This window comes from Polistes canadensis, unplaced genomic scaffold, assembly GCF_001313835.1.
Source record: "Polistes canadensis isolate GaletaPanama2010 unplaced genomic scaffold, ASM131383v1 scaffold_52, whole genome shotgun sequence".
NCBI classification, from domain to species: Eukaryota; Metazoa; Arthropoda; class Insecta; order Hymenoptera; family Vespidae; genus Polistes; species Polistes canadensis.
This window is the reverse complement of record NW_014569599.1, coordinates 724,764-746,888: the sequence shown is the minus strand read 5'-3', so window position 1 is coordinate 746,888 and position 22,125 is coordinate 724,764. Positions and strand designations below refer to the sequence as shown.

General features: G+C 39.2%; 1 protein-coding gene and 1 long non-coding RNA gene across 3 annotated transcripts; one reads left to right on the top strand and one right to left on the bottom strand.

Annotated features, from left to right (window-relative positions):
• Positions 1-188: 188 nt before the first annotated feature.
• On the top strand, positions 189-19,939 carry LOC106785518 (nuclear hormone receptor FTZ-F1 beta). Its single transcript, XM_014746073.1, has 7 exons — positions 189-2,310; positions 14,768-15,338; positions 15,601-16,007; positions 16,138-16,458; positions 16,558-18,198; positions 18,305-18,599; positions 18,674-19,939. The coding sequence occupies exons 2-6, from the start codon at positions 14,993-14,995 to the stop codon at positions 18,569-18,571; spliced, it is 2,982 nt and encodes a 993-aa protein (XP_014601559.1). The 5' UTR covers positions 189-2,310; positions 14,768-14,992; the 3' UTR covers positions 18,572-18,599; positions 18,674-19,939.
• Positions 11,219-13,589, bottom strand: LOC106785520. Of its 2 annotated transcripts, none has more exons than XR_001381535.1 (3): positions 13,068-13,589; positions 12,540-12,789; positions 11,219-12,418 (listed from the first exon to the last, which is right to left on the bottom strand). It is a non-coding gene; the product is annotated as an uncharacterized LOC106785520 (long non-coding RNA). The 2 variants fall into 2 exon arrangements; XR_001381536.1 differs by having other exon boundaries at positions 13,148-13,589.
• Positions 19,940-22,125: the final 2,186 nt, after the last annotated feature.

Below are 22,125 nucleotides of genomic sequence, written 5' to 3'. Positions count from 1 at the left end.
TACGAGTTTGTCACGATCGGTAGTAAACTTCTCGTTGTGACACACGAACTACAAATAAACAGTACCTAATCTTTTCCATCATTTTTCGCATAGAAATCTAGGTCACAGATAATCAGCGTTACCTGTGTGTTCCTTTTTGTTTTCGAGAAATCTATATATAAAAAAATACAAAAAAAAATACAAAAAAAAAAGAATAAAAAAAGAAATAAAACGCGAACCATCCAAGTTTCTCGATGCGAATCCCTAAATCATCTGAGAAGGGATAGGAGAGAAGGGAGGTAGAGGGTACATAGACCCCATACTCATGCAGATGCACGATTTAAATGCAAAGTGGATGCGGAGAGTTTCGCCATGGGTCTGCTGGTTGATCATAAATTTGGAAGTCGTGCAGCACGGAGTCATTGGCCGACTCCGTACACCGTAGGGCAAATTTCGTGCCCGGCGAAATTTCCCGTCTACACGGGGCTTCGGAGAGACGACAAAGGGGAGAAAGAAAGAGAAAAAGAGAGTGAAGATGGGGGGGGGAAATAAAGGAGGAGGAGGGGGCCGGGTTTTATCGAGAGAAAAAAACTTTCCTTCGTCTTCCTTTTCTGCATCATTTCGCGATCGATCGATCATAAAGTTCTCATTTTGCCATCGAGCAATGAGATCTCGTGAGACGAAATAACGTAAGACAGACGATCGTCGTCGTAGATCATTGATTTTGTCTCGTTGATACTTTGAATAAATCGAACGATTATTTCTTAGGGGAAATTTAGATTAAAAAAACGTAAATGGACATGGAGAAACGAACGAGAAGGTAGAACAATTAGGTATTTTCGAAAGACCAAAAGTTATGTTGAAAATAAAGATAGTGACTCTATACGGAGCTTGATTTCGTTCGCAGGTGTGATTTGGTGGTGGTGGTGGCCGCCGCCGCCGCAAACGTAAGAAAACATGGAACAAATTTCTCGGCGTCATGGCGGCCGGTGACGACGGCGGCCAATGACGGCAGTAGAGTAGTGGAGGTGGTGGTAGTGGTTGCGGTAACGGCGGCGGTTGTTTTAACGTTAGCCGGCCGCTCGAGTGGCCACCTGGTGCCGGTGCACTGTATTAAAGACGCTAGCTTCGCGCGGTCGCACGCGCGCACGCACACATCCTCTCGGACACACGGAGAGGAGAACACGGTCGCTTGCTTGCACGCCAAAGGCAGCGCGTAACGAGAAAGAGTAGGACAGAGTTACTCGTTCGGTTGCACGAGAGACCGAGAGAGAGTGCCGAAGAAAGAGAGAGGTACTGTGGGAGGGGAAAGGGAAGAGGAAGGGAGTGTTGGGGGAGAGGGAGGGGAAAGAGCGCGCTCGAGAAAAGGAAAACGAGAGAGAGCGAGAGAGCGAGAGAGCGAGAAAGAGAGAGAGAGAAAGAGCAGGGTACAAACTCGTGGCGCGGAGGTGCCAGCAGGCAGCAGCGGAGCCGGAGACGGAGACGAAGACGGAGAGTCAGAGGTAGCCCCGTGCTTGTGGCCGCTCGTGGCTCCTTGTAACTCGTTGTAACGCGACGCGAAGGTGTGCCTGGCTCTCTCGTCGTTGCCCGTTACCTCGGTACCAGCACTGCCGATACGCGCGTCCCAGCAGGGACAAACGGAAGTGTCGAAGCGGCTCGCGCCAGTGTCGGTAGTGTGATGTGACATCGGCTCGCTCTCGTACCAGACGCGGCCGTCACCGTCTTCTTCTTTCTCTTTCTCTCTTTCTTCACTCTTTCTTTCCCCTATCTCTATGTCCCTTTCTTCTTTTTCCTTTCTCTCTCTTTCTCTTTCTCTCTCTTTCACTCACTCACTCACTCACTAGCTCATACAACACACAGGGGCACAAGTTCCTTGTCTGTCCTTTTCTTTGAAGCTCTCACTCGCGCGTATATACTTTAAATATATACACGGTGCGCACGCACAAACACGCACGCATATTCTGTCTTACTTTGACTACTTATTACTACTTACTACACTACTGCTACTACTACTACTACTACTACTACATTGCCTCGTTCAATTGTCGAAGGAAAAAGAAAGATCTTGTGGCAGCGTTAAGATACGAAAGTTTTTGCAAGAAACATCCTCCAGACACAACTCGTTACGGAACAGGAACTGTTCGTGTGTCACGAAGAATTAACAACGTCATTTCGCCGTCGTCGTCGTCGTCGTCGTCGTCGTCGGTGTTGGACCATCAACGGACAATTTCTTTCGCTGTTGTCGTCGTCCTCGTCCTCGTCCTCGTCTCGGATATCGAAGATATCTCCTCGCGAGTCTACGTAGCGCCGTTACGTCGAACGGACCATGAGGTAAGCGAATCACCAAGCGTGCCACCGAAAGCGAAGGTAACACCTAAAGTCGCTTTTAGACGAATGCTCGAACGTCGTGCGTGCAGAGGTTATGTTTCTCGATGACCCCTCGCTCCCCCTCCTCCTCCCGCCTACTACTACTACTGCTGCACCTTCCCGCTTGCCCTCTCTCTCTCTCTCTTTCTCTTTCCTACGCTCTCGCCTACCTTCCCCTTCCCCCTCCCCGTTCTTCCTCTCGGTCGATCTATCGCACGAATTCGCACTTCTTTCTCTCCTTCTCTCTTTTCACTTCCTCTTCTTGCCGACCTGTACGATACTAGCTCGGAAGAGAGAGAGAGAGACTACCTCTCTTTTTCCGAACAATATTATCGTTTTAATAAATATCTATAAATAGTCTTGTAGGGATTTTCTTTTTAAACTAGCCGCTTTCTCTCCCTCTCTCTCTCTCTTTCTCATTCTTATCATCAGAACATTTAAGAATTCACACCTGACCGCCGCCATCACCGCGTGCCTTCTCGCTTCTTTATCTTACGTCCTCCTCCCCCTCCCCAGCCCCTCTTCACCGCACCTTCGTCATACGCTGATTTCTCTTTCTCTCGCACGAGCGCGCAGTGAAATAAACGTATTATTATATACGTGGTGTGCAACTCTCCACAATCTATCGTTTCTCGTTTATTTCTCTCTCTCTCTCTCTTTCTTATTATTTCAGTATATTACTCGTATCTTGTTTTTTTTTCCTTGTTTTTTGTTCGCGACAATTTCGCAATCTTTCGCTTATCGTGTCTCCTCGAAAGCTATCAGCTGTCAGAACTCGTCATGGCAATGCCACCTGTCCGAATACGAAGTCTATTCGTTTCCATTCTATCAACTCCTCCTTTCACTCGTATTTCATATCTCTCTCTTTCTCTCTCTCTCTCTCTCTCTCTGCTCACGTTTTTATCGTTTAATCTCTCTTCCTTCGGGAACGTTCGTAAAATCGGCCGATCGTCGACGATACAATACATACGTGTGCATGGATATACATATACATAGAAAGTAGCATGTATCCAATCGCCGAGGGCATCTTTCGCGATCATCGTTCGCATTTGGCGACTGAGATTTTACGTGGCGCGTGCGATGAAACGAAAGAGAGAAAGATAGAGAGGAAAGAGAGGAAAGAATCAAGGAAAAGAAGAAGATGGTAGATGCAAGAAGAGAGAGGAGTAGGAAAAGGCTTGTTGATATTTCGGCGTGCAAGCTTTTTCTGGCTTCATAGCGCGACCGGCCTTGAGCCCCTCCGCTCTCCTCACTCCACCTCCGCCATCCCCACCACTGAACCCTCAACACGATAGTCCACGGGATCAGTGTCTCTCAAACCACGACGGGAGACGCTTTGCGTTCTTTCTTCTTATTTTTTTGTCTCTCTCTCCAATTGCCTTGACGACAATTAGAAGATCATTTCTTTTTTTTTCTATCTTTTAATTATCAATGAGAAGAATTAATAAATATCTGGCATAATAACGTAGAGTTGCATTTGTTAAGATTATTATCGATACCACACTTCGATATATCCTATATATCGTTGATATAAAATAATTATCTAAAATGAATATTACATATGCATCGTTCTTCTTTAAGGAAAAAAAACAAAAGAAAAAAATATACATTACTTAATAAAATATTTAATTACGATTAGAAACCGAATGAATTTTATCAAGCTCGTTTCTTCAAGGACGAAGATTAGACGACGGATCTCGTCCGGTTTGACCGGAAGAGACTTCGACGGTCTAGTTGCTAAGGGTAAAGAATATCGAACGTGTAAGTTGTTTTATCGTTTCTCGAAACACCATTCGATCGATTATAAAAGTATAAGTATATTGTCGATGACCTTAGAAAGCGGTTAGGTCGATCTATAAAAGGATGATACGTTTCTCGTTTAACTATGTAGGAAAGGAAATGTATGAAATTGGTTTAAAGGAAGGAACGTAATGGAGAGTCACTGTTACTCGCACACACCGTCCTATCCTGTGCTTCACGTATTCGTCTCTTTCTCATGATCCTCGACTCTCGCTCTTTCCTTTTTCCTTTTCCTTCTCCTCGTCTCCTCGTTCCCTTCTCTTCCCTTCTCTTCCCTTCGACATCTCTCTTTCTCCCTCCTCCTCTGCCCTTTCGTCCCTCCCAGTACCCTGTTCTCTCTCTCTCTCTCTCTTTCTCTCTTAATCCGTTTTGTCTTTTCTTGTCTCGTCTCGTCTCGCCTCACCTTACCTTACCTCACCTCACCTCACCTCACCTTACCTTACCTCACCTCACCTTACTCCACCTCACCTCACCTCACCTCACTACTCCTCACTTCACCTTACCTCACCTTACCTTACCTTACTTCACCTTACTTCACCTCACCTCACCTCACCTCACCTCACTTCACCTTGCCTTGCCTTGCCTCGCCTCGAATTGCTCGATATCTTTTTTCTCTCTCTTTCTCTTGCTTTCTTTCTTTCTTTCTTTCTTTCCGTCCGTTCGTCCGTCCGTCTTTCTCCCCTTTCTCTTTTTCTTTCTTACCGAACGAAGATCGGCGTAACCGAATCGTCGAAATACGCGTTTCTCGAGATGATAGGAAAAATAATATCGAAGTACGAAAAGGATGGTTTCAGGTAAAATAATTCTTAAAGATGAAAGAAAGATGGATAAAGAACAAGCGAAGGAGGAAGATGATAGGGTTGAGAAAATCTTATATGCGTTCCACTACTAACGAAGAAGAAAAAGAAACGGGAACGAATGGATTTGGCGGGGGGTGGGAGGGGAGCGTTATCCTGTAGCGGTTTTCATATGCACAACATTCTACACGATTGTTTTTACTGATTATGCTTTGGTCATTACATTTCAATTATGTAACACAATAATACATAGATGCATCATTGACACAAATGTCCATAGTAAATTTGTAATTAAATTTAATTCGAAATTAATCTCGTTTGAGAGATGAAAATTTGTTTATTACAAAGATTGAAACTCTCTCGAAATAATATCATTTCAATGAGTTTGATTCCGTTAAGAATAACACTTGATTCGTTCTAGGCTTATTGTCAAATTCAAAGGATACCAGACTTAGGAACACAATGGCACCACCAATTGTTGTTTGACTTTTTAACCAATTTGATTTATCCATACAATACGCTGTTGTAAAGCAAGACTTTCTACAGCTTATAGAAACGAATTCATTGTTTCTCTAACAATAAGTCATTTAATTCTATACCACGTGGCATAGTAGTGAACAGCTGTTACCTATTCAACTAATCATAAAAAAAAAGACACTACTTTTGGATACACTTTTAATTCAATTATTTTCTGCAAAAATCACGGTAATCGGTATCAATGAACGAGTAGTATAACAGAATCAATAATTAACAACAAGTGAGAACAGAAAAATTGTTAACTTAAAAAATATTTTTACTATCACTTCCCAATATTAATATTATCAGGAGTTATCCTTGGAATTATATAAAATCTGTTCAATTTAATTTCATATAATTATTCACGATACACCATTTATATCTACATTATAAACAGATAAATAAAAAAAAAAAAAGAGAAAAAAAGAGGAAGAATGTAGAAACGCAAAGTCTTGGTAAGACGTCACGCGTCGAGGACGAAGCTGAGGACGAGAGAGTTGGTGTGTTGTTTCGTCGTTTGACGAAAGCACCGAGCCGAAGAAAAAGATCGGCACCGTTTTGCCTTGGATGTTCCACCTACGTACACGATACCGGATTACCGTGTTTTACTCTAGGATAACGCGTTCTCGTTTCTTCCTTGATAGCTTTTGTCGTCATCTTTCTTGTCGTTGTCGTTGGTTGTATTGTTGTTGCTGCTGTATTTGTCATATACATTCGAGCTCATTGGCCCGAAACCGAATACTCCTCCGACGACTACGATGCTTTGCTTTCACGGGGAATCCACGAGAAAACTACGTTTCTAACTGTTTATCAAAATGAACGATCAAAAATGTAATTATTTTACAGTTAGAAATAACATCCAGTATCCGAATTAATAGGAAAACATTATTATACCGTTCGGATCAAGGAATGGTTCGTATAGTAATTCTTATCATGATTGAGAGTTAGTAATTAGACAATAAAAAGAAAAGAAAGAATGATGTAATAACGTGAAAACTAAATTGGGAGGTTTGTAATATGATGAATAAATATATAACGAATATAATATCCTACAAAAGAATACATTACTTGCAGTCGACCATTTGTTATGATAGCAGATAACACGAGCAGGAAAGTGTCTACAGCATGTTCGGATAATAGAATGTCTTGATAATGAAGCATGTCAACGGTAAAAGGTTTGGATATTAGAGAGTTCCATTTTACATTGAATGGAATTATAATTCTTATTAATCAAAAAAAAAAATATATATAAGAATAATTATAGTTTAATCCTGTCGTCTGATCTATCCTATACATATATGTGTGTGTCTTTTATCTGTCACTATTATTTTGTGACATAGTCTTGTAAACTTTTTAACCCACCCTCGCGTACATGCATACAGATATATTTATATATATCAGAAATAAATCAAATACAAGAGCTCTGGGATAGATCCAATAGAGAACGGTCAAGCGATCGTTCACGTTATCTATTAATGCGTGCTACACGTTTTTTGAGATCAAGAGACTTCAGAATGGACCTTTCGCGATCCGGTTTCTATTGTGCAAGAGTCGATATATTAATGTCCGAGCAATTCGGTCGCCATACTTTTCCCCTGTGAATAACATCGGTAACTATTAGTAGTATTAGTAAGACTTTCCAAGTCTCTGTTGCTGCTGAACGTTTAAAAAGATTAATATAGGTATAATATATCGATAAGTAACTTATCGTTTCCTCATGCATGTATCTAGATATATATATATATATATGTATAAGCAATACGGAAGGCCAAATGAATAATTATAGTTCTTAACATGCCCCACCTGGATTCTTTCGTAGGTGGATCGATGGCTTGCTTGCTAGTCTTGTCTCCCTTCTCGCACTTTCAATCGCGACGATTCGAATCGCGAGTGTGAAAAGTAAAAAAAAAAAATGAGCGATCTCTCGCGTCGTGACGTAACTCACTTAACAGCGAACGAATGAACGAAGGAAAGAACCGAAGGAAAGAAAGAACGAACGCTCGATTTCAAGTAGGTCGTAAACGATCGTAAAAGGCTGTGCGCGTCTCGTTATTACATTCTCGATCGCTAATCTTCAGCTATCCTGAGAAACGTGCATCCTTGACGTTGCATATCTTCTTGTCAGGGACGGAACGATTTCGTTTTGTTCCCACAACGAGTAGTCACATCGAATTAGAGATCGCACTAGAATAATCCAAGTCCAAAGACTTGGTTGCAGTAATTGTTGTTATAGTAATGATGATGGTGGTTATGGTTATCGGTGGAATCATCGAATGTGCGTAAAACTTCAGTCATTTAACAATTAATATAACGAGACGCACGTGTGTATAAATGTATAATAAGTTCACATACTATATATGCGATGGAAAGAATGTATGCACACGTATATATGATTGACGAGTATAAAGCATATATATGTATGTATGTAAGAGTGCATAATCCGCGTACGCATGAGATGCGCGCACGCGTTCAACGTTACGTTGCGAAAATCGCACAGACGTGTCCTCGTCATTGGTGTCATGAAGAGGTAGAAGGCGGAGGAGGTAAAGGCGACGAGTCTGTCCGTCTGTCTGTCTGCTGCTGCTGCTGCTGTACTCTCTCGTGAACATAACACATATACAGAGAGAGAGAGAGAGAGAACTCCACACATATACACATCCACACTTGGCGTAGTAATCGCTATACGAGATTGCGCAAGGCTCCTTCTACTCGATCTTATCGTTCCTCCTTCTGTATACATACATTTCTATGTGCACCACGTAGTACACATACGCATATAAATGCACGCATACACATTATATACATACCTTCTTGTAATGCTCTCTCTCGTGTCCTGCCGACGACGGCCCATGTGTAATCAACGCGGTACACACATACATACACTCTCTTCTATGCCCATCCACTTTGTGCCTCTCTTGGCACACACTAAGGAACATAGAGTGAGAGGTGAGAGAGAGAGAGAGAGAGGAGAGAGAGAGAGGGCCACGCCACGCAACTTCACGAGCTCTCTGAAGTCCACACAAGCTGGAAGCTCCCTCAATCCTTGAGACGCGGATAGGCCTAGCTTGACTTATGAATATTGATGAACCTTTCTCGACGCACCGGCTCCTCGACCGCACCTCGATCACTCGTTTCTACCACGGGAATGATCTTCCTCTTCCTCGTCCCCCTTCCTCGTCGTCCGTTCATTCTTCGGATATTATGTGTTGTAGGGTCATTCTTGCGACAACGCCATGTTTTGTCCACCCCATCGCTCGCCACCCCGCAATCCGAACCTTGCAAATTTGTTATACGTTTTTCTTCTTCTTTTTTTTCTCCCCCCCCCCTCGTTGAGTACTAATTTATATGACAGTGTTTTTTTCTTTGTTTTAATGTAAAAAAAATGAAGCAAGTATTCGTTTTATTGAAGATTGCGTTGTTTCTGTGAATTATTATTCGATATATGATTATTTAATATAAAAAATAAATGAAAAATATCATCTATAATAGGGTTGTTCTTCTTTCGAGACGCGAAATAATCGATTGGTTGGTTGGTTCATTGGTTCGTTGGTTTTCCTTCGAAGAAGCGGTTACTACGCCACTGCAGTTACGTGCACCGATCTCGCTGCGTCGCACGGCCGGCCTCCCGTTCTCCGTTGCACTCTCTCGGGTATGGCATTCTTTTGGTAGCGGGGAGATTCGATAGTAGTTAACTTAACTCGCCGCCACCACCATATCACCATCACCACCATCATCAATCGAACACACGTATGCGCGTCGGATGCGTGCAAGAGTACATACACTCGCCGCGTTCCACGAGTCTTAAGAAGAAGTATTATTCTCAGAGAAAAATCAAGACCCTCCCTCCGTCCTCTTCTTCTTCTTCTTCTACACCCTTCTTATTTTTATTCTCTCTCAAAGCAAAGAATATAAAATAAAAAAGAAAAACAGCAGCAGCGGCGAGCCTGTCCTCTGACGCGGACGATCGAAAATGCAAATGACCCGAGAGTAACAGGTATTTACTAACGAGGAGAAGAAGGTGTGTGTCTGTGTATGTGTCTGTGTGTGTATACTGGCGTTCCCGATCTCGATCTTTGAGGTATGACGTGTCGAACGAGATATCTTCTCTCTCTGTTCCACTATCATCGGGACTTGGGAGTGGGTGGGGGAGGGAGGGGTGGACTGACGAATCGTTTAACAATTTCCGGATGAAACAAAAAAAATTATGCCTGGAAAAAAATTCTATTCATATATACATATGTACATCTATTATATATATATACTTATATCTTATATTGTTTTTCTTCGAGTTAAATCGAGACAAACTTCGATGAAAATCTAATCTCTTATTCTCGTAAATAATCATTGCATGATAACTCGCTCGTGTTTATTTTTTTATTGCATCAATTAAAATAACAACTTCTATATCTTATTTCTCGTATATCATATTTCAAACGTGTTAAACCCTCGTGAGAAAATCAATTTCTCAATCGTTTGTGATCGGTAAATCGTGAAAATCGTTTAAAAGGAAATCAATTTATTCTAGTTAGATTTAGAGAAGGTTTTGAAAAAGATTGAACGGAGATCAAAGAGGGGGAGGGTAGAGGGGGACATGGGGATATCTGGACGATGGTGCATTTGGAAAAGAAAATGGTCTCTCGGTACTCTCTCATGTCAGTGGCGGCGGGGGCCTGGCTGTGTTCGGTCCCAGTGAGACGACAGCTGCTCGCAAGCCGTTCACGAATCGAACCGGTTGTTCTCTCTCTTTCTCTCTTTATCTTTCTCTTTCTCTTTCTCTTTACGCCGGTCAAAAATGCCCCACGGCTGGTAATAATAATTTTAATCGACACGCAGCTCAGGCCACTGGGTATGGGTATCCTCCGACACTCGGTGGGTCTCCTATATATTCGTGAGATATCAAAGATATGCGCGATGGCGATGGTGGTGGTGGTTGTGGCTGTTGCTGTTGCTGTTGCTGCTGCTGGCCCCGCTCGACAAGGCCCACTGGCCCGGGTGAAAGGAAAACGCGCGAGTCTCGCGCCTACCTTCGATGAAATAGAGAGACTGATACGAAAGATAGAAAAAGAGAGAAAGATAGAGATAGAGATAGAGATTCCACAGAGAACGAAGGCTTCTTGTTGGTAACGTAACGTAACAACATACAACACAACCTAAGAGACAAGGAATTTTCACGGAATATCTATCCACACGGTTGCATTGCAACGAACATTGCAAAATTTTATTATAACATTATTTTAACATATTATAATATATTTGAATCGAATGTAATGATATATTATATAATATATTATAACAGTATTTAAATGAAATCAAACAAAACTATAAGGATATTTTTTTAAATTAATCAAAGAATATTATTACCATATTTTCTAACTAATCCTTTAGAAATGTATGAAACATACTAAGTAAATATGAAAGGGTCCGCTATAGTTAGCATAATATGACTGACATTCTTTGGGCTTGCCCTTTGTTTGCATCGGTCGGGTTGCCGACGACGAAGTAGCGGCGACATATTATGAGTAAAGTATCAAAAGGAAATTCTCGACAAAGCCAGTTTAACTCTTTCTCTTTCACTCTTTCACTCTGTCTAGTCTTCTACGGTAGCTTTGTCTAATCTTATATTCGTATCGAACACACACGACAACGAACGTGGAATCATGTTTCATCGTAGTAAACGCGATTATTATTAATTCGAACCATTTAGAGAGAAAGAGAGAGACTAGAAAATATTTTATCTTGTTTTCCATTCGAGTTTTATTTCTATATATGTAAACACATAAAAAAGTATACACACACACGCGCGCGTGAGCATAAATAATATGTACATACATGTATAGTTACATTAGTGAATTCAATACATCGTATTTCTTACGAGAGAGAGAAAGAGAGAGAGGAAGAGCGGTATCGCGAAGAAAAACACACGTGCGAGACGAAGGAAGTGCAACATGAGATAAGCGAGACGTTTTATATACGCGGCGAGAAGAGAAGGCCTTTGAGAGTAAAAGAAAAGAAAGACTTAAAGTTCGAGGTACCGTTTTGTTTCGTTCGTTCGTTCGTTCGTTCATTCCTCCGTTCGAATACTCGTCGTCGTCGTCGTCGTCTTCGTGTCGTACCACACACACAATGTTTTAAGATCGACTTCCGTTCATATTTCGTTCATGAACGAATCCAATCCATACTTATTATTATGCTAATTATCTCATAATTATATTACTCAAGTAACATAATAAAATTGTACATATGATCAGATTAGTTTGTCCATTTTTTTTCTTGAGATAATTAAATTAAATTCAAAAGAAAAGAAAAATAAATCAGGAGATTATCAAAGACGACTTTCCTTGTTTATGAATCATCGTAAACGAAGTATAAGAGATAGATAGAGAGAGTGTGTGTGATCTTCTTTGAATGATCGACCCGTAAAAAATGCATTGCGAACAATCATCATCCCTGATAGGAGACGCCGACGCAAGCGGACGTTGTACTTGACTCGCATTTCCTCAACAAGAACGAACGACACGACGAGATGAGACGAGACGAGACGAAGAGGATAAAGAGGAGGAGGAAGAAGAGGTGAAGGTGGAGGAGGAGGTGAAGGAGGAAGAGGAGACTGCCGACTGAGAGTAGCAGCAGCAGCAACAGCAACAGCAAACGTAATACAGTTACAAGCAGAACAGCAAGCAGCTCGTCTCTTCTTTTGCGTTTCTTTCACGGTCAACTTCTGTGAGAGAAGAGACACTTCTCTTCACGAGAGGACTCCTCCTGGCGTGGTGTATACTTTCGACCCGCTTAAAATAGAGTCGTCGTCGTCGTCGTCGTACATATAGTAATCTTCGTGGGTCGTCGATCTCTCTCTTCCGTGTCACCTGCCATATCGTTTATACAACAACTCGTCTCATCGAATCGTAATTTTGAAATCTGTTGTTGTTGTTGCTGGTTGCACGTACTCGTTGTTGTCGTAACTAAAAACAAATTTGGTTTGTTAAAAAAAAGAAAGGATAACAAAATTCAAATGAAATTGTTCTTTGAAATGAGATACTTAAAGAACACACAACGGTATTACTTGTAACACCATTTTCTTACCTAATCTTACGTCTAGAATTCCTTGACATTTTAAACCACAGTTATGGCATTTTTTTTTTTTTTTTTTGAAATTACCCACGGAAAACTTGGATAGCTTTTGTTCTCTTGGTTATATCTCTCTAGAGGAGAGATCATATTTGTTCGAGGCTGCGGTTATAATAGAAAACCACCTCAGTGCACGCATTAAATCGTTACGATACTACTCCTCCCCTATGGTCCCTCCCCCGTGTAAAGTGAGAAATAGATTCACCTGAAATATATCTATGTATTTATCTACCTATCAAATGAATTTTCTCAAACGTGATCTAAAGAATCTAATTGATAATTGAACACTTTATTATACCGTTAATAAACACTTTGTTATGTAAAACGAAGGTCGATTTTGTTTGAAAAAAAAAATACGAAAATATGATCATGAAACGAAGGATGGAAACTTCGTGAGAAGAAATGAGTCAATGGAGAGAGAAAAAAACGTTAATGAACGAGAAGAGGAATGAAATATTATTGCAAGATCGTGTATATACATACGCGTGTACATAGAGATATATAGATGTGTGTACGTATATACACATATACATATATATCTATAAAGAGAAACGAAACGGTACTTGTACTAACGGCTCAAAGCCGAATCCACGCTCATAGAAGTTCCTCGGGAGAGAAGTTACGCGACTTGGAACGACCGAGAAGATGAGGCAGCAACGGCAGCAGCAGGCGCATTCAAGACGACGAGGGACAAGAGAGTTGGGCCAGGAAGACAGAGAGGAAAGGGAAGGGTAGGGCAGGGTACAGTAGGGTAGGGTAGGGTAGGGTAGAGAAGAGTAGGGAAGCAAGAGGGCAACAAGAGGAAGGGGGACACGCTTGTTGCACCGTCGGTGGTAACGGCGGGTGGCATGGCGTGGCCGTGCAATGCTTGCAGGAGTGGGGAGAGAAGACCTTGAGCCGCGTCACGTGACCCCGAAGGTGCATAAGAGTCGGGTAGGGCGCTTGCAGAGGGCCTTGACCTTACGGGCGACGCCGCCACCGCCACCGCAACCGCCACACCACCACCACCACCACCACCACCACCACCACCACCACCATGATCACCACACCACCATAACCATAGCCATAGCCGCCACCGTGGCCCCGACCATGCAACGACTTAGTAGAAGAGCACGATTCTCGACCGTCTATGACTCTTCGCGAAAGACCGCAACTTTTTGCGTTATCTCTCTTTCTCTCTTTCTCCCTTCTTCTCTTCTCTTTCTTTCTTTCTTTCTGTCTCATCTGTCGTTTCCATTATCATCCCAGTCGTAGTTCCGACTTGCGAACGAGCATGTAACATTTTGCGTCTACGAGGTGACGCTTATATTACCAAGGATCAATTTCCTTAAGTATTATTAGTATTAGATTTATATGAATCATAAAATCCATAGGTGTATATTATACTAATCTGTAATTAGGAAAATAAGATTAGAGTAGGATTTCCTCTTAGTTAAATAATTGTAAATATTATTATCTCGAATATAATTGTGCAATGAATACCTCCTGTAAGTTACACACGTTGGTTACTTACCATTGCTGATGCATCAAAGGAATCGTAGAATATGTCTGCAACTGTGTCCTTCCTTACCGCAGATGGGGACCGCAAGATTTTCCTATTCTTTTTTTGTACCTTTGCTGATTCTTCTTGTCTCTCGTTTGTTGAGAAAGCACTGCAACACGAAATATACATAGAATAGGTTTATTTTAAAATATAAAATTTCTAAAAATGTTCCACTCGATGCGCCTTTGACATCGTACTCTTATGTAATATATGTATATTACGTATGCATGTATATGCATGAGAGTTCTTTTGAATTATAGACGAAGTGCACACAACTGTGCGCAGCATTCTATCATGGGAATCACGTAGCATCATCCAAGAGAGCGTGAATCAATGACCTGAAGATAATATGTGTAAGATGGACGTAGAAAAATGGTGCGTGACACAGGTTCCAATCTTAGTGGCACGCGGGCAATGACCTGAAATTATGATATTCATCTCGTACACGTATTTTTTTTGTTTTTTCTTTTTCTTAGAAAATCCGTAAGGGGAAGTCTAATACTCTCAATATCGATCTTTCCATATTTCAACGATTCATTTGAAATATTACTAATAATTTAATAAGGGACATTTTACTGTTGTTAACATTTCACATATTTCAATCGTAACCGATGACAATACGACATTTGTCTCTTTTCAGTTATAGAAAAAGGAAGACCTGTGAGTTGACGGAAATCTGATTGGTATTGAAAGAAAAAAAAAAGGACAAAAGTTGATTATAATTGATTGAGGAGTCTCATCGAAGGGAAAGGCAGACGGACGGACGGGTGTGGATTAAAGGTGCGCTCAGGATGGTGTATAATTTTACGAAGATCGAGAGGATTCGAGTAGCGTTGAGAGCGTACAGGAGTATAACCAGCTGAGGATGTCGGAGCAAAACGGGCCCGGCGATGGCCCGGGACCTGGCCCAGGCTGGTGGCCGTCAACGCAATCCTGGAAATCGTCCGGTTCCGTTGGATCTAACTCGTCGTCGTCTTCTACCTCCGGTACAAGCGGCGGCACCACTTCCGTTTCTGCCACCGCCGCCACCACCGCACCCTCCACCGGATCGGTGGGCTCATCGGTTTCACCAACGTCCTCGTCCACCTGTTGTTCTTCATCGTCCATCGGTAATTCTTCCACGATGACCACTACTCGTTCCACGGAAACGGGGAAGAACGTTTCCGTAACTGCGATCAATGTCCCACCTACGCATCACGAGATGCACGATGGTAAACAATTAAATATGTCGACAAAATTTTGTCCATTTGAGTCTCAATGGGAGGGGGGCTCTTATTGAGAAAAAGACAATCTTATCGAGAGAAAAATTCGTAGCGTTAGGGAGACTCAATATTTCAATATGAAATTTAAAGATCTGGGGCTTGGGACTCAAATGGTTATTATAAGAAAATGAACTTTTTATTATAGATATAATTAATATAATATCCATAAGATTTAAATAATTATAAAAGTAATCAATGAAATGTTTCGTAGGGAAAGGCATCTGTAAATATCTAGGAGGTCAAAATGGCGTGACGGTGTCCGTAGTTTCAAATTGCGGCTCGGTACTCGGGTGCACGAGTAGCACCAGCAGCAACGTGGGCTCGCATGGCATCGGGATCGGTATTCTCAGTTCAAATGCCACGAATATCGACGACGCGGACGACAGCGACGGTGAAATAAGCAAGATCGACTTCCGCGGTGTCAATCTAAGAACCAAGAAGAAACGAGATATCTCCGTAAATCAGAGCGGTGAGAAAATCGGCGATTGCGATGGCGAAGGTGAAAGCGGAGCTTGCGACGGCAACGATACGTCTCAACAACAACAACCAGAGAGACCTATGTCATGGGAAGGAGAGCTATCCGATCAAGAAATGTCTTCGAATACCCTTACTAATCAGGTGAATACGCTAATAAAAAATTATACAAACCTTTGCACATCTCCCCTTATTATTATGATATATTGCATAGAAAATATTTCTTGCAATAATAATTAGCCAACATTATTTAATTGACTTTATTTTCCAATAGGACGATCACGAAGAAACGTCGATGGAAGGTGTTCAAGTTTGCGGTTCCAGTCCTGGACCTATGGAACAGAAGTTTCCAATAAAACCAGAACCAGATTTTCGATCGAGTTCAGGATACGGGCTTTCGGGAAACTTATCTTTAAGTCACAATCAACAATTACAGCAACAACGTGGTATCGAAAATCTTGAACAAACTCAACAGAGTGATTTACCTCTTCTCGTGGGAAAATTATTGGGCGGTTATAACAGTTCTACTCCAAATCACAGTCCGGTTCTTAATCCAAGACATCATTTGACCAAACACAGTCACACGCGATCGCAGGTAATGAAAAATGATTCTTCTCCTGATTATTTCTTTACTTACAATTATTATCCTGTAAGTTTGTAGAAATAATATTTTTGTTTGATCTGATCATCGTAGGTACCATCGCCAGATTCAGCTATTCATTCTGCATACAGTGTCTTCAGTTCTCCGACACAAAGTCCTCACGCTGCAAGACACTCCGCCTTGGGAGCAGGAAGTCCTATTCCTTCTTCCTCGCTTTCCTTATCTCGACATAGTTTCAATAATTCGACGTCCTCGTTGTCACTCTCCCTCTCTCATTCGCTTTCACGTAACAATTCAGACGCTTCGAGCAGTTGTTACAGTTATGGCTCTTTGAGTCCACCCACGCATTCTCCCGTCCAGCAACCTCGACATCCGCACGCTCACTCGCAACATCAGCATCAACAAGTAGCACAAGGTAGTCCTTTGCATCTTCCAACGGCTGCTTCTTCGGCCGTGAACGCGCACCATTATTCCTCTTCCGCGCCAGGATCGGAACTTTCTTCGGATGGGCATCCTGGAACAGAAGATCAAGAAGACTGTAGAATACCTGCTGCACCATCTGGTATTTCCACGAGACAGCAGTTAATTAATAGCCCCTGTCCGATCTGCGGTGATAAGATCAGTGGATTTCATTACGGTATATTCTCGTGCGAATCGTGCAAGGGTTTTTTCAAGAGGACCGTCCAGAATCGCAAAAATTATGTGTGCCTTAGGGGTGCAGCTTGTCCTGTTACCGTTGCCACAAGAAAGAAATGCCCTGCTTGTCGATTCGACAAGTGTCTCAATATGGGAATGAAGCTCGAAGCGATCAGAGAGGATCGTACCAGAGGTGGTAGGAGCACTTATCAGTGTACATATACATTACCGACTAATTTCATCGGTAGTTCTGCAAACAATATGACGACTGGCGATAAGATAAACGCTGCTGGTAATTGCAGTCCTGCACCGCCTGGCAGTGAACATCATTATTCTGTCAGACATCATTCGAATCATTCGTACAAAGTACAAGTAGTTCCACAACTTTTGCAAGACATCATGGACGTGGAACATCTTTGGCATTACAACGACAGTGATCGTATAACTGGTATTCAATCTGGTGTGATAACTTCGGGCGGAGGTAGAAATGCTCCCGGCAGTGACATGTTATTAGGAAGCGGAAACGGTGCTGGAGCTAATGTTTCTTCAGGTAGAAGTGGATCTGCTACCAATGGCTCTAGTACTGACTGTCCCACCAACGGACACGGTACTAATAATATTAATAACAGAAGAGACGACAATATCGCAAGACCTTGTTCAACAGACTCGACTTCGACAGGTAGTCACGAACAATTATCGGCTAACTCTGGCAACGTTGGCAATTGTAATTCTCGAATGTGCGGAAATTCTAATGGCAATCCATCGACACATCCGGACTTTATTTCGAATCTTTGCAATATTGCCGATCATCGTCTCTATAAAATAGTTAAATGGTGTAAGAGTTTGCCGCTTTTCAAAAATATTTCTATCGACGATCAAATTTGTCTACTGATCAATTCTTGGTGCGAGTTGTTGCTTTTCTCTTGTTGTTTCCGCAGTATGAGTACTCCTGGTGAAATAAGAGTATCTCTCGGCAAGTCGATCACATTAGAACAAGCCAGACAGCTTGGTTTAGCGACTTGCATCGAGAGGATGCTAGCTTTCACCAATAATTTGAGAAGGCTGAGGGTGGATCAATACGAATACGTTGCGATGAAGGTAACACTTTTTCTTTTTCAATTGGATGTGATTTTCTTTCAATCTATAATTATTAAAAATAATTATTAATTAGATATTATCTTTTCATTTCTGTTTCTAAATAAAGGTAATAGTATTACTGACATCTGACACCAGTGAATTGAAAGAACCCGACAAAGTTAGGGCCTCTCAAGAAAAGGCTTTGCAGGCACTTCAACAATATACTATTGCCAGATATCCAGAAATGCCTGCTAAATTTGGGGAACTATTATTGAGGATTCCAGATTTACAAAGAACGTGTCAAGTAGGCAAGGAATTGTTGAGTGCAAAACGTGCTGAAGGAGAAGGCAGCTCGTTTAATCTGTTAATGGAATTATTGCGAGGCGATCATTAAAATCATTGTTGGGACAGTGAACAATGCCGTGAGTTAACTTTGATGTATCTTTTATAGATATCATTTTTCAACGATTACTTTCACGATACTTTTTCTTTTCAGATTCCATGCTTATAGGGTCCATAAGCTTAGGGAATTGGAATTCGCTAAGTAAATAAAAAGCTGTTAAAACCAGTACCGAAATGACTGGAATTATACGCATGGTCTATAATATTAGCACTTGGTGAGGGGGTTACGTTCGTATAAATTTAGCTGAATATTGGAAAGCTGAAGTCTAAAAGAAAATAAGAAGGAAAAAAACGTTTCTCTCAAAATGCTTCCGTATTAAACTCGCATGCTCGCTGCCTTGAACTATATCAATTTCGATGCGGCCTAAATTATGCTCGAAATGTTCGGCATGCGTGTAGATGCAAATGAGACTGAAAAAAAAAAGAAAAAAGAAATAACTGACGGTGACACACAGAGCATTTACTTTTACAATAATGAGCGTTGTACAAAGAAAGTTGATATGATGTAGGACTAAAAAAATGCTACGATCTATTTAGATAGGTCAAATCCGTCCCATTGACTTCTTTACAATAATGTGTATAGTTCGTAATTGGGGCGGAAATTACCTTTATTCATGATTGTAATAAAGCAACCAGTATTTTATATTGTTCTCTGCTTACTTAAGAATATGGCATAAAAATGTCTTATATCCCGGTTACAAAAGTGTACTTAAAACATCAGTCGACCAATTGCTTATTTATAAGGTAGTTAATCGAATAATAATTCATAGTTAATAATAGTTAGTATGTATCCAATGGAAAAAGCGATTTAAAAAAAAATTCATATTACATTTTTTATTCTTTTACACATGACGTAACGCGTTACATCAGTAAATAAAATAGAATTATATTTCTTTAAATATCAGAGCAGGCACAAATATTCATTTAAGCTTTTCATGAAATAGTATTTACAGTGCGCTTGGCAGCTAAATTAAAATGCATACGAATAAATCATTATTAGAAGAAACAATAACTGTATTAAAAGCCATGATGCTGCTCCAATAGATTTAAATATTTAATCTACAATATTATTACAGCGGCTACATAAGTTGAATTAAACAAATCAGGTAGACAAACGATGGTTTCATTTCCTTGTTTATTTTTCAAGAACAATTCGTTCTAAAACCCGATGTTAATTATATTAAATTTATTTCAAGTGATAAACAAAGGAAAGGAAAACAGATAACGGTAATGTTCATTTGCACATTCGTACGTATGTCTCTGATAAGAATTGTATGCTGTCAGCATGTGATTTGGAAAAGTCGACTTATGTTTTTCGTAAAAAAAAAAAAAATTAAAAACAATAAACAATTATCATAGTCATTAATCTACAATGCAATTCATTTGCAAAATCTTAATCTAAAATAAAGTGGTCCAATAATGAATACAAAATATATTGAAAATAACGCATAAAATTCATGATATACTACATGACATTTTCTCGAAGAATATATTATTTGAAATGTTTATAACAAAAAACAAAAACGAGGATGGTAATCTTATTGCTACTGCGGTTTGTCGAGTCTATGAAACATTTTTTTTCTCTAGGAAATTAAATAAATAAATAAAAATAATATAAACTGAAAAAAAGAAAGATGCATCGGGAGTTTTTAAAGATATACTATTTAAATTAAATATTTCATATTCAAAAGATTTTTCTGTTTCAAAATTAATTCACACACATGATTAATTAAACGTCAAATTAAAGTATTTTATTACAGCCATAATATGGACTGATAAATTCAGATTTAACGTTATAATAATACATAGCGTAAGATCTGTAATATATATATATATATGTAATACAACTTTAATTTTGTATTAAATACATAAATTATGTATATTTACATACATATATAATTAAAACTTTGCTATGCTATATTACAAATTTTACGCTATATAAATATATAATGTGCCAAAAAGTGGATATTGTTATAACTGTTGTAAAAATGCTCTTTAAAGCATACAATTTTATTGTTATATTGTAAAAAAAAATATCTTATATATTTCTGGTAAATTTGTAAATTTGTTTTATCAAAAAAATATTTATTTTAATATAAAATAGACAAATTTGTAGTGTGCAAAAAGAATTACCAAGAAATATATTTATATATAAATATATATATATATAATTGATCAGTGATCCTTGTAGAGATGAGAAATTTTTCTAAAAGAATAGAAATTGCTATTTTATGAGACTGTCATATTGATGTATTGTACGTTTTTGTTTGTTTTATTTTATTTGCTTTAAAGCCCGATTTGTATTTAGGTGAATGATTAGCACTAAAAAACAATGTTTGATCTCAGGATCAATTAATATATATATATATATAGGGATACAGTTAATTTGCAATACTTAATTTCTAATATAGAATATATGAACTGTCTTCCTCTATTTTTTATTTATATAGTTCCCATTTTGATAAAGTGTCAATATTAATCACTGATTTTTAATGTATATCTGCATATATATATATATATTATGTTCATGATAACTGGACCACCTATGTTATAAATTATTATTCAGTAATTTTATTACCTTATATCAACCTTATTACGATAATATTTTGTATATGTCAATTTTTAAAACAAAGCTGGTAACATAAATACATAAAACTTAGCCAGTATTTTGAACAATTCATAATGAATTGGTATTAAAACAAATGACAAAGCAAATGTCTAATACAGTTAGTTATTTAGAAAAAGGCGGCGAAAGTAACTTTGTACATATGAAGAGAAATAATATTTTGTGGTATTGAGTGTATGGGAAATGCATGATGAAGACAGAGAGAAAAAAGAAATTTAAATAGCACATCTAATGACAAGTTGATCGTTCAGCTTTAAAAAAAAAAAAAAAAAAAGATGAATATTTGTCTGTTAAAAAAATTGAAAAAGAAACGAATGACTATTTTCTATGTTTATTGCTTGATACAAAGTTATGACTCCATATTTTTTAATCATAAAAAGTAATAGTTATAATTGAAATTCATATTAATTGATAATTTCAAATTTCATTTGTGCTTCTTTTATGCGTGAAAGAACAAATATTGTATAACTTGTAAAAGATTTAAAATAATTCAGGCTATAGTCCAAATTAGGTAAACCTAAATGAATGAATATATATATAGAAAGAGAGAGAGAGAGAGAGAGAGAAAGAGAGAAAGAGAAAGAAAAAAAACATGTCCATGTTATATAAATAGTCTTCCGTTCTTCAAGGATTATAATCGCTACGGAGAAAAAAAGAAAAAGATTTATATTTAATATTATATAAGACTTAAAGATTCTTGGAAATCTTTTAACCAATTGTGACAATATAGGGATATGAAGCTGTATAACATTATTGAAGTATAATACAGTTGTCAAAGAGCTTAGATATGATAAACTATAACATCTATTTTATACAAATACGCGCATTATGTGAAATATATGTAAACACAAGAAAGATAATATAAAAAAAGAAATGACGTTATAGTTCAATTGGATATATCAATATAATTATTATATTGA

Bases quoted from the DNA above. Each gene is read 5' to 3' on its own strand.
- LOC106785518 (XM_014746073.1), top strand. From the start codon at position 14,993: ATGTCGGAGCAAAACGGGCCCGGCGATGGCCCGGGACCTGGCCCAGGC. The intron at 16,459-16,557 runs GTAATGAAAAAT...TGATCATCGTAG, and splicing joins ACAGTCACACGCGATCGCAG to GTACCATCGCCAGATTCAGC. The intron at 18,199-18,304 runs GTAACACTTTTT...TTCTAAATAAAG, and splicing joins ACGAATACGTTGCGATGAAG to GTAATAGTATTACTGACATC.